Genomic DNA, 13,206 nt, shown 5'->3' with positions numbered 1-13,206 from the left:
ACAGACTGACGCATTGCAATTTCAAGTTGCTGTTCAAAGCTGTTGTCTGATGAAGTGCAAGCTGCAGCAACGGCGCCACCTTAAATTTTCAACTATAACTTATTTCTTGATCGATTTTTACACGCTATATATGCGAGCTTGGCCGTTCCCGTTTTCCTGGGAATGAAGGAATGAAAAAATGTCCGGGAATCTAGTATGAATGTCAGAGAGAGTGAGAGAGAGAGAAAAACAAACAATCAAAAACCGATAAAAGCTTGAACAGCACCAAAGTATGCAAAGCACCATGCGGGAAGCATATCGCGCAACAAAGCAGCCACAAGTAAGCCCAGCAAGGAAGGGAGCAATATGAAAGTAGTCTTTCAGCGTTTTTTGAGGAGAGTCCATATCCTCTAGGGGTGCGAACAGCCCCCCTGCTCACAATATATTTGAGGAGTTTCATTTAATTTGTAATACGTGCTCTGATTGGGTAGCTTCTCAGCCAATCTGTCAATAGCATCCCTTGTATGAAATCAACTGGGCAAACCAACTGAGGAAGCATGTACCAGAAATTAAAAGACCCATTGTCCACTGAAACCCACGAACCAGCGAAAAATCCGTGATATATATTTAAGTATGCTTACATATAAAATCCACGAAAGTCGAAGCGCGATATAGCGAGGGATTACTGTATACACACACACACATATACATACATACACATATATACATTATATTATATATACACACATTATATTATATATATATATATATATATATATACACACACACACACACACACACACACACACACACATACATATACTGTATATATATATACATACATACATATATACACACATACACTATTGAGGAGTAGGTCCTTCAGAAGGTCATTGCATGTAAGAGAATTTGGATCATCATGTACAAGATGCTACAATTTAAAGGATAAGTTTTCAATTTTTCAAGTAATTTCTTCACAAACAGGTTTGCCATGCAAAATTGTGTTCTAAAATGTACTACTTCATATAAAATTTAAAAAAATATGTTACCCACACTAGCCCTTTACATTTGAGGTTATGGGGCATGGAGGAAAAGCTTAAAAACTCACCAAGTATGCCCATTTTTTAAGCCAAGACAATTGAGTTTGGATTGAAATGCAGAATTATTAAGTGAATAAACTGTTACTGAGCTAGGCTACTGACCAACAAATACTAAACGATCTTCAGTTCAAATACATATTCACGTCTAAGCATGTTCAGTTTTAGTTCACAAAAGCATTTTCTGCAAGTGATTTAACAAAATATTTGTGAAAATACATGTTATTGGAAGCTTCAAATGTGGATTAGGCAACATGTGCAACGCGAGATTTATTCCATTGAACTTTTGATTGCGTTAGCTGTTGTCCAACATTAGCCACCCTTGACTTATTTTGAATCAGAAACTTTTTTGATTCTAATTCTGCATCAAAATATAAGATCAAAAATGTGTCTGCCATCAACACAAAGTACATAGAGTAAGTAACATTACAAAAAAATACCATTTTTGAGACTGGAGTATTAATTGATTACATTCTTTAAAAATTATGGAACATTGTGTTTTTTTTTTTTGTTTTTTTTTTATTCTTCAAGCCAGAACGGCATTTTGGTGTATCTGAAGAAGAGTTTTAATCTTTTATAGCTTGAACCCTATTTGGAATCTGTAAAGGCCTTGTACAGTATTATTTTCTTCATGATAATTTTTTTTACAGCTTTGTTTTTGGCTCATGCCAGAATTGTGTAGGATGCCTAATCTTATTTTGATAAAAGTTTTTCTGTTAAAAAAAAAAAAAAAATTTAAATAAGCTAAACATTAAGATCTTTCCAAAGTGCCATTTTAGGCTTAGTTTGTGCATTGTTACAGCCATGTTGCTTTTCACGACAAATGGAGGTCACAATTCATGATGTGAAAGACATCCTGGTTATTCAGGTTTGTAAACAGAAACAATGACTGTTACCAGAGCTTTTTTGTTTATCGTCTTATTGGCTATGGCCCTGTACTTTGATTCTTTTGACTTTGAATGAAATTTCAGACATGAATACAGATGGGTTTTGAATTTTGATTAACATACTTTGCGCAACATCTGACAACACTTTTTTTGCTTGATTCTTTTTCATAAAAATCCAACTCAACTCTCTTTGTAGCAGAAGAGCTCGAAGTCTGCCTTGTCATTTTGGGGCCAGGATGCATATGGTAAGGCCTATTTATGTAGCAGACCAGGTCAGGATTTTGCCAATTTTGACATCTGCTTAACTTGTTTTGCCATTTTCTATTGTGTATCATAGTACCTAGATTTGTGGCCATAGGTAGCACCATAGCATTTTGAACTTTTTAAGAAGTGAAGCTTAAACAGGAACTTAAGCCATTACATGATTCCTGCCAAATAGGCAAGGTGCCAGCATTGTAAAATTTAGTGTTAGAGAGAAATGTAGAGGGACTGAAGATCGAAAGCCCACAATGTTCACTTAAAAATCAAAGTACCAAGGCACAAGCATTTTTGAGCAATTACCACAGTAACGTCAATTAAGTAATACAAGAAGGAGCAAAAGAATGAACAAAATGATGCTATGGGGAATATGCCTGTGATGTGGAGGTTCATGCGCAGTTTGCACAATGTGGTGATCAAAAATGAAATTCTTTGGAATTGGCAAGTTCTTAATAGCTAAATGGAAAAAAAAAATTCCTGAGCCTTGGCTGAAATATCAACGAACAGCACTTTTCATTCAATAACTCAGAAAAATCATACTCAGGCCATTAGATCATAAAAACAAAATGTTTCCACTTAATAGCAGATGGCAACTGTATGTTAAAGAAAAAATATATCTGCTGAGGTTTATTATGCACTTAACTGTTCAGCAGCACCACATAACACAGGGGTATTGAAATGTATCTCCACTTTAATGATGACAACACAAGTAGACTAAAAGCAGACAATACAAGTAGAACCCAGATTTGTTCTTGTGATTAGCTGGTTTTCAGCAGTTTTTCTGAAGAGTCCCCAAAGATTCACAATTTTCTGCATAGTGTATGGCCAATAATACAATTTCAAAAAAAGGAAAATATGCCTCAATTTCCTCTATTTTGCACCTCAAAAAATTTTCCATAAAATTAACTCCATTTATTTAAGTGTCAAAACCACTCCAGGGCCAACAAGTCACTTAATTACCCCCACTTAATGCCACATTATACTTTAAAGGCCACAACTAATATAAATATGTTAGTAATCAATGAATATGAGGCACAGTAATGCAGTGTTTGTGCTGTAATCCAATGTGCGCTTCCCAGGTGCTCCCAAAGACATGCAGGTAAGGTGAATCGGTGATTATAAATTGGTACGTTTGTGTGTGTGTGTGTGTGTGTGTGTGTGTGTGTGTGTGTGTGTGTGTTCACCCTGTGACGAGCAGCCACCTTCTCCAGGAATTGCTTCAGCCTGCATGTGTTGATTACTTGGATAGACTCCAGCTTTCTCCTGATGCTGACTTGGTAAGTAGGTTTAGAAAAATGGGTGATCAACAACTACTATAATCTGGTCTGGCCTTAGCAGCCCTCTCCCTTGCGGATTATCTATCCTTGAAATACACAGAGATGCATTCTGCACAATTAAAATTGCAGATTAGCTTTACTATTTTCTATTTTAGATTTAGCTTATGTGTGTTTATGTGAACTTACTATTTTGTATTCAGAATTTTTTCTTGTACTTTTCTATTACCGTGACGCAAATTGTATTATCATGACACAAGATGGAAAACTTATTATTAGGCACCTAATAGGAATTTTAAGATTAGGCACCCATAGGGGACATTAACATTAGGGACCTATACTGTAGGTAACTATGCTCCACCACCACTAATTTTAAGGTCAGTATTTGTAGTTGGGGTAGGCCAGTCTTTGCATCACGATAATAGAAAATCATAGAAAAGTACCTTTTTTCTTTTACATGTCCAATGGGCACTACTGTCAGCTAACAGATCCTCAGTAGACAGAGGATGAGAGAATAAACTGGTACTGCACACATGCCTGTACAAACAGAGGCACGGCAGTATGAGCAAATCTCTGACACCTCATACATATCATACCACTGGGACAAAATATTAAAAAAAAAACAAAGTCAACTCAGTTAACTAAACTTTCCAAAACACATTGGAATGTTAATCCATACATACATTTACTAACTTTTAGAAGAATTTGTTTTATTTAGCCACAACTACAATAAGTAGATGAACAAACTTAACTAAGCAACATGTTTCATCATTTAACTATCATTAATAGTATGTGTGAACTTTTTTGTAATTTCAAAGTTTATATCTTGCCCATGTTCTCTGTGGTATTGTACTTGTACACTCAGAATTATGTGACAGAGCAATGGGGAAGATTAAAAATGTATACCGTGTTCTCATTAGCTGGTTATGTAAAAAGAATATTGCACATTTTGCAGTGGAAATTGGGTGAGGCTTGCTACAAAGACTGGAAGTGCACCACATCAACAAGGAAAATAAAAGGGTTGTTGAACTCCTGCTTTGTCTGCTTTTCTTCTTAATTTAAATGCCACAAACTGACCACGCTAAAGTAAGAGGACAAGTCAGACATTACACTTCCCATACTTAGACTCTTGCAGGATCTCAAACACAAATATGAAATTGAGAGATTTTTATGATACTTAACACTCAGAGAAAATAGTCTGTTTCTGCTACTATCATGTGACTTTGTAGTATTAAAAATATAAACTGTCATTTACCAATGTGTTAAAGAATCAGTTGAAATGTATTATGACTAAAAAAGGTATGTCATGCACACGAACATGGGGAGTGTCTTGAGATCTACGGTGAGGGGAAACACAGGTGGAAGTGTAAAGGTACTGCACAATTGTTAATGCAGTTTCTGCTTCTTTCCTTAGAGTGGAGGAGAAATCCAAGGAAGATGGTGGATATCGTTGCTGTCTCACCACTGCTAGCCCTGCCTTTTCTGGTCCCCCCAGATACATAAACCAGCATCACACCAGAAGTCAGCAAGCTTCAAAGAAGGACAGAACTCCGATCAGCAAAGCTAAAAAACAAGTTCCACAGAGAGCATTCAAACCTAGCTTATTTTCCTTTTTGGTTTTACATTCCTTGAACATTATTAAACAGGGTTCCTGTGGCACCCCAAACATTTTCAGTTTCTTCTGAGTTTCAGTCACAGTAGGGAAAACAAACAAGCTAGTAAGATCGGATTTTGTTTTGTGCATAAGCAGCTCGTAGATTACCCTAGCACTCCTGGCCTTTGCTGTGGATGGTTTTGTTATTAGTTTTTTATGGATATTTGTCAATTTATCACACTCAGCATTTGTCCTGAGGAGTTTCTGGAGCCCCAAATCTTTCAATAGTTTTCAGTTTTGCAAAAAAAAAAAAAAAAAAACTTTTGTTGTTGTTGTGAATTATTTTGTACTGTTTTTACCACCATTAAGGGACTAGGGCAGCTCTGCATATCAGGTGTATTCTCAGAGGTCATGAGCCATTTCTGTCATTCCGCATTAAAGTCTGAATACCAAAAGCCTTTTTGACATTCCTTTTTGGTCTCAACTTTTGCCCGAGTTTTTGACTGACTCTTGTTCTGGTTTTGGTCTCCTTGCAGCAGTCTTCTCAGTCTTGACCCCAAAATTTGGCTTGGACTACACCTTTTGCTTTTAAAAAAAAGAATCCTTCTTGCTAGTTTTCTAGCATAAATTGTGTTTTTCAATGAACCAAACCTCATTTAGGAATTTTAAACAAAATTATATTTCACATTTGCTGCACCATTCCAAAGTGGAGCTTCAGAGGGCCGAGAGATTGTATGCTTGAAGAGGAAAAAGCATGGCAAATGCAGTACACACTGTTCTGGTCTGGGTATACTGACAAACGTGCTCAGCACATGTCCGAAATAAAATACTGTGAGAGCCACACTTTACTTAAGGGACATATCCAGTAGTCCTTTTTCCACTTATGCAATTTTTGTTAAAATTTCCCTTTCTTGCCTTTTGTTTTTTGCATTAACAAATGTAAATTACAACTAGTTCCCCCTCCTGGAGATGGGGTTGGCACCTTTCTTGCAACATAACACATTGACTTTAAAAACATCACAGAAGATAACAAATTGCTTTTTGTTATCCACTTCTAAGTTCTGGCAAAAATATGACATTTTCAGAATTTATAATCCTGTGAGTTCAAAAGAAAATGATCTAATGCAACAAATGAAGGTAAATCTCAATCATTACAATTATTTAAAAAAAAAAAAACCAGATATATACACTCATGGAATTATGCTTGACAACCGGGGAAATGACATTAGTGTTTTCTCTAGGGGTAATTACAAACAAGTCTTTCTTAAATAATAAAGCACAGCTAAACTGGTTTTACAGACCCACAAGGAAAAGACATTAGGAGGCCTCTCCTGTATCTTTGTGGCAAATAACTGACAACCGCCATTGAAATGCATTCTTTTGAAACAACAAAGAACGAACAGTGTCGGCCAAGAGAACAGCAATAAACTTGTAACATTACTGTATTGTGCTAACAGAATACAAGAAAAAGAAACAACAAATATAGGCACTTTAAAATTGCACAGGAAACTGGGTCTGAATTGCAGCCAGCCATAGTCTAGGTAGAGCGGACACGTTCTTCCATAGTCTGAATGAGTTTTTTTTTCTATGGTCCTCTGGTTTTCTACCCATATTCCAAAGACAAGTGTGTTACGTTAAGTGGCAGCTCTATAATGTACCAACTTCAGTGCCAATACATCCTGCAATAGCTCACCCCAGGACTGGTTCCTACCTTTAAACCAAAGCAGCCTGAATAGGTACTATTTCTACTCAACCAAATGTGGATTAAGCATGGATAGACTTTGCTTATACTTTTTATGAGCTCAAAATGGCAAAAATCTGAGATAGCAACCCATTTCAGATTTTATGCAAAGCTGTGAATTTAATAAACAATTTTGCAAGTGGAGGTGACAGTATATCATTTGAAATTAAATGGAAGAATATTGACTTTCTGAAACAAATACAGTGTTGTGAAAAAATATTTGCCCCTTTACTGATTTCCTCTGTTTTTGCTTATTCATAACACTTGTTTCAGATCTTCAAAACAAATTTATTTTAATACAAAAGACAACCTGAGGAAACACAATACAGTTTTAAATCATCATTTAATTTATTGAAGGGAAAAAAAAAAAGTTCAACACCACCTATATCATTCATGTGGAAAAGTAACTGCCCTGCCCTTAACTTAATACTTGACTGTGCCACCTTTAGCAACAAGAACTGCAAACACATCAAGAAAGAGGAGATCAGGCTTTGGCATCATAGAGGAGAAATTGTGACCCACTTAAGGTCCTGCTACAATATATCAATGAGGTTCACGTCAGGACTTTGACTAGGCCACTCCAAAAGCTTATTTTGTTTTTTTTGTTTTTTTTTGGCCATTCAGAGGTGTAAATCCTCTTGTGCTTCAGATTGCTGTTCGGCTGTATAACTCAGTTGACCTTCAGCTTCAGATCTTGGACTGATGACCAGACATTCTCCTTCAGTACTTTCTAAAATCATGTTTCCCTCAATTATAGCAAGTCACACGTGTCTTCCTAAATCTTCAACTTTTGACCCATGAGTCCACAGAACAATATCCCAAAAGCAGTAATAGAGGTGTTTTTTTTTTTTTTTTTTGCAAATGTTAGCCTTTATGTTCCTCTGTTATTTGCCTCACAACTAATTTAAGACAGTACAGTTTCTTAGATGTTTGTCTGGGTTTTTCTGAGACTTCCCAGATGAAATTTTTCTATGTGCTCTTGTGAGTCATTTTACTAGGCCAGCCACTCCTAGACAGATTTACCACTGTTCAAGGCTTACCCCATTTGGAGGTGATAGCTCTCATGGTGGTTTCCTTAGATTCTCTGTGTATTAGAGATTGCTTTGTAATCCTTTTCTGACCGATAGATTTCAGTAACTTTCATTCTCAGGCTTTGTGGAATTTCTTTTGATCAAGGCATGGTCTACAGTTATGCGGAGATCCGTTAGGCAACTTCACACTGCTGGAGAGGTCCTATTGACAAGATGTTTAGATTCAACCAAGCTTGTCTCATTTAACCTGTTATCATTTATATGTTTGGTTCAAGGGTTGAATGAGTGACTGAGGAAGCAAGTACTTTTTCACATGTATGATAGAGGGGTTGGTGAACTTTTTTCCTTCAATAAATCAAATGATCATTTCAAAAATGTATGTTTTCTCGGATGGTCTTTTGTATCACTAAATTTGAATGGAAATCAGTGAACAATTACAAGTTATGAATAAGCAAAAATAGAAGAAATCTGGAAAGGGGCACATACTTTTCATGGCACTGATCCTGAAGCGCTTCATGGTGGCATCATAATGTCATCGTAAGTACTTCCAAACAGAACCTTCAAACAGTGTCTTAGCCCAAATTCAGAGAAGCTTGAAATTGGGAGGTATAAGTTGATAATAACACACAGGGCAGAATGATGAAGGAACAGGAAGAGGCAAGGATTGTTTAGGTAAAGACTTAGGATGTATTTTTTCTACATGCAGTTAGGGGCTAGGATAAAGATCCCCTCCTGTTTAGTTAGGCACAAAAGGGAAGACCTATTACATTACCTTAAGTTTTGCCACCCTGGACAACCGATATATTTGTTCATTCTATTAGTTTCTATTTTCAATAAATCTACAACTTGTCACAATTTATGACTCAAAGCGTTATATCTGGGCAAAGGAACAGTTCAAGAGTGCCCCTTGAAAGAGAACACTGGGTAGGACAAAAATCTACTGGAGCATTTTTGCTCAAATTCAATAGGCTTCAATCTTTCGCAATACTAATCATGGCACCAGGTTTCATTTGGATCAAGTTCTTTGTTTTGAGTTTGCATGGCCACAAGTTCACATTCTTCACAAACAGTCTTTAGAGGCTTGAAAACCGAGAAAGGTGGCATTAGAGACAGATTCCCCAATGAGAAAATCATAATTCACTTACAATCAGTGTTTCCCAAGCATTGTGAATCCCACATCTGGCATTTTACATTCTAGAGTGTATTTGTACTAAGTCTTTATTAAAGAAAAAATTCTAGTTACCTCATCTCTTGGAAGTGCGTCACTTCTGTCATTATCAATGTCCCTCAGCAGTTCTGCCAGTCTTTTCTTCTCATTATCTGTCATAAGAACTTGATTCCCAGCATCCTTTGCGAGCTACGTAGAAGTGTTATAAACAAAATAAAATATGATAAAATTAAACAGAAAGGAAAAAACAGGAAAGCCACTAAACTAGATTTGTAGCTTTACAAAATGACAAAACATGTTTTATTACGACCAAGCGTCTACATTTTTAGTCCAGGTCACAGACATTTTGAAACTAATTTACTGTGCAAGAAACAACTGAAACTAAGCTGAGCTCTATCAGATCACAGAACTCTTGAATTGTTTTGACAGAAGTGCTAAGGCAATTGACCTCAGACATACCTCAATGTTTTTCTTTACAAAGTCTCGTTTCTTCTTCTTCTTTTGCTTAACTCTGCTGCATCTGCTCTCTGGCCTGTCAGATGTGTCTATGTCAGGGCTTGTCTCTAGCTTAGCGATGCTCTCAGTCCAGTCACCAGGCACTGCAAAAAAAAATGCAGCTGTCTGTCTGCTGGTATGTGTTTGCATTTTGCTGGGTGAGAATTCAGAAAAACCCATTTAGGATACTTGAACTTTATCACCCCTTTAATCAGCAGTAGGCACACATGGAGATGCATTCAGACAGTTAAAACAGCATTTCCAAGCTCCAAGGCATTTAACATATTGTCTTCAGACAAGCAATTAAATGTAAATAGCAAGTGTGTTGCCCACTAAATCAAAAACAAAGAAGCTAACTTCAGGACAAAGAATCTTAACACATCTGCAAGTAACACTTGAAGATAAAAAGATTGCAAAATAACAACCAGCTTTGCTATTCATTGCAACAAATGTGTAAACCATGCCAACTACTCTGGTTCTCATATGGACAGTTGGGAAAACCAGCAAGTGAATAGTGTGACACAGAATTTCTTATCAATGAATTCCACCTTTCATATACTCATTTTCCCAGTCTAGGTCGTGGTGAATTTTTTCTAAACAAACTAACTCTGGACGGGATGTCAGTGCACGATTTTCTGAACCGGTTTATTTCATTTCAATGGTTAAGAAAAATCTGGTTTAAATGAGCGCTTGGATTTCAGCACGATTATGAGAATCACGCATTCTTTAAAAAAGACGAACATTTAAACCTAATAAAATGGGAAAATCTCACGGCTCTTTTAACCCTAAAGTATGAAATTAAACTCTACAGTTATGGTCGCTTTTACCCAAATAATGAGCAAGTTCAGAAATGTATATGTTATGTACACCTTTGGAAGTGTGATGACATGATCAGTCAGCTAACAGTTTTAACTTGCAGTGTCTCACAGTTAGCAACACTGACAAGTTAGGTTTAATAACAGAATTAGGAGTAATTGCAATAAGAATTGGTTACTAATAAAATCCACTATGTGAAAGCTAGCCTAAAAATAAAAGTATGTACAAGGACAAAGTTATGCCAGAGAATCTAGGTAGCTGCTCTGGTTCTAGTACTTGTCTACATAAATAATTATTAGATCATATCCACATTCCCTTTACATAAGGAAATGAAATCATTCAAAGAACAATCAAACCTCTTAGAACATTTATCAGAATAATAAAAGAAAAAAAGCAAATGTACTGCACTCCTGTCAGTGTGTCACAGTTCAAAAGACAACTCAGCTCCCCAGTTCAGAAGGTTTTGAGTGTCATTGGAGAGTACCAAGAAGGTGGGCTCTTCATTCCAGGCAGCCCATATCATTAGGCTACTTGCTGTTCTAATTGTCTCACTCTTGTGAAACACCATAAAATAACTTGGTAGTTGACCCAAACCACATGATGAAAGCAGAAAGGGATGAGAGGTCAACTTTAGTGCTGACAGCATCTTTCTTCTCATTCTCTGTAATGGGTGTTCAAGCAGCTCACTAAAAACCAAAAAGATGGGTTACCTTTTACTCTAGCTAAATACTACAGGAAAAAAAAAAATCATAAAGAAACAGCTGGATTATCGATAAAACATCAACATGCACATTTTGCTAAAAGGTAAATACAGACATGGTCAAATTTGTTGGTACCCTTACAGCTCATTTCTGTATGCATCCTGAAAAGAGCAACTAAATGAAAACATATACAGTAGACCCCCGCAAAGTCACGATTCAGGGTTCGTGGACTCAGTCATTCGTGGATTTTTCCTTAGAACCTAACTATTAATTGTTAGTGGAAAGCGCAAATATCCTCCGCAATTTTTTATGTCTTTTTTCGTGGCAATACTGTGCTGTAGAGAGAAGAGGAAGCAACCGCTGAGGGAAACGTGGGTTGGGATAGTGAAAGTAGCCAATCCGAGAGCGTTATTCATTTCTCCTTGCTGCTGATTCACTGCTGCCCTGTGACGCGTCTCCAGGTGAATGGGTTTATCACCGCTGAGAGAAACGCGGTTTGGGATGGTGAAAGTAGCCAATCCGAGAGCGTTATTCATTTCTCCTTGATGCCGATTCACTGCTGCCCTGTGATGCATCTCCAGCTAAATGTCCTCGTGTTTTCCGCTTTGTTATTGTATTCATTTTGTCATTCTTAAACAAGATGACACCAAAACGCTGTGCACCTTCTAAGGCTTCTGGTACTAAGCCTAAGTGCCAGAGAAAGTTTAAAACACTCCAGGAGAAGGTTGAACTACTGGATTTGCTCCGGGAACTAAAAAGTTATGCTGCAGTAGCACGCCACTATGGCATTAATGAAAGCACCGCACGCTACATAAAGAAGAATGAAGCAGCGATCTGGAGTACCGTATCTGTAAGTTTCTGTGATAGTGCCAAAAAGGTAATGACCGTAAGGAATAAAAATATCGTCAGGATGGAATCTGCCTTGGCATTGTGGATCACCGACTGCATGAAGAAGAACATCCCCTTGGATGGTAACATAATCCGTGAGAAAGCACAGAAATTGTACCAGCACTTCGCTACAGGAGACAATGTAGCAACTTCCCATCACAATGTTCCTGAAACCTATTAAGAAAAGCCAGCACGAAACTCCCACAAGAAGAAGACCCATCCAAAGATACAACTCCTCCTGAAGTGCCTGAAAAAGAGGCGCCACCCAAGGAGTTTAAAATCCTCTGCATTGTACTGCACAGCTACTTCATCATCATCAATATCATTCATCATTGGAGAGTACCCGTACATTTTACTGTATTTTAATTAAATGAAATTATTATGCATTTACTCTACTTATACCAAAGAAAACGCGCTTGAATTAATTACAGTATGTATAGCGGTAACAACGGTATTTTACATTCTAGCACCGTGGGAGACATAGCAGTACAGTACTGTACAGTATACGGTTTTAACTTTACATTCTGTTTTTAGGTAATGTATTAAGGAAATTTTTTAGGTAATGTATTAAGCTGAGTTTGCAACGAAATTAAAGTGCTTTGGGGGGCATACTGTATTTAGGGTTTAAACTATAAAAATAGGAATTTAAAAGGCATTCTTTAACCACATCCAAAAGTCGCGGTTTTTCACAATTCGCGGGTGCTCTAGGAACGTAACCCCCACAAATTTTGGGGGTGTACTATACCTGCAGGTCTTTGAGATGTCATCGTGTAAAGCAAAGTAAGTGTGAAAAGACATCAAGTATTGTTTATTCTACAAAGACATTCTAAAATGGCCTGGACACATTTGTTGGTACCCTAGGAAAGATCCTAAATAATTGGATAAGAGGGAGTTTCAAACTAGTTGTTTTCATTAATTAGTATCACACAAGTTACTGCAATACAAGCAGTCATCCAACCTACTGAAATGGAGTAAAGTCGTCACACTGCTGCTTGGTATATGTGTACCACACTGAACATGGACCAGAGAAAGCAAAGGAGAAAAGTTATATGAGGAGATCAGAAAGAAAATATCAGACAAGTGTGTTAAAGGCAAAGGATTTGAGACCTTCTTCAAGCAGCTTGATGTTCCTATAACTACAGTTTTGGCAACTGGAAACTGCGTCTCAGCAACAGGACTCACAAAATGGCGGTGGTCCATATAAAAAGCATGATGCCGTCACAGAATAACACTACCAAATGTGTTACTTTCTCTGAATATCTCGTAGAAAGAACTAA

At 37.1% G+C, this 13,206-nt stretch overlaps 1 protein-coding gene across 1 annotated transcript in view; it reads right to left on the bottom strand.

Moving 5' to 3' along the window:
• Window positions 1–13,206, bottom strand: part of fsip1 (fibrous sheath interacting protein 1) — a 466,416-nt gene that overhangs the window by 417,210 nt on the left and 36,000 nt on the right. The window contains exons 7-8 of the mRNA XM_028821434.2: window positions 9,489–9,628; window positions 9,105–9,218 (exon numbers count right to left, since the gene is read on the bottom strand). Of these exons, the coding sequence (XP_028677267.2) occupies window positions 9,105–9,218; window positions 9,489–9,628 (254 nt within the window). The remainder of the gene's footprint in view (window positions 1–9,104; window positions 9,219–9,488; window positions 9,629–13,206) is intronic.

Source organism: Erpetoichthys calabaricus, chromosome 16 (assembly GCF_900747795.2).
Source record: "Erpetoichthys calabaricus chromosome 16, fErpCal1.3, whole genome shotgun sequence".
Taxonomy (NCBI): domain Eukaryota; kingdom Metazoa; phylum Chordata; class Cladistia; order Polypteriformes; family Polypteridae; genus Erpetoichthys; species Erpetoichthys calabaricus.
This window is presented reverse-complemented; position numbering and strand designations above follow the sequence as displayed.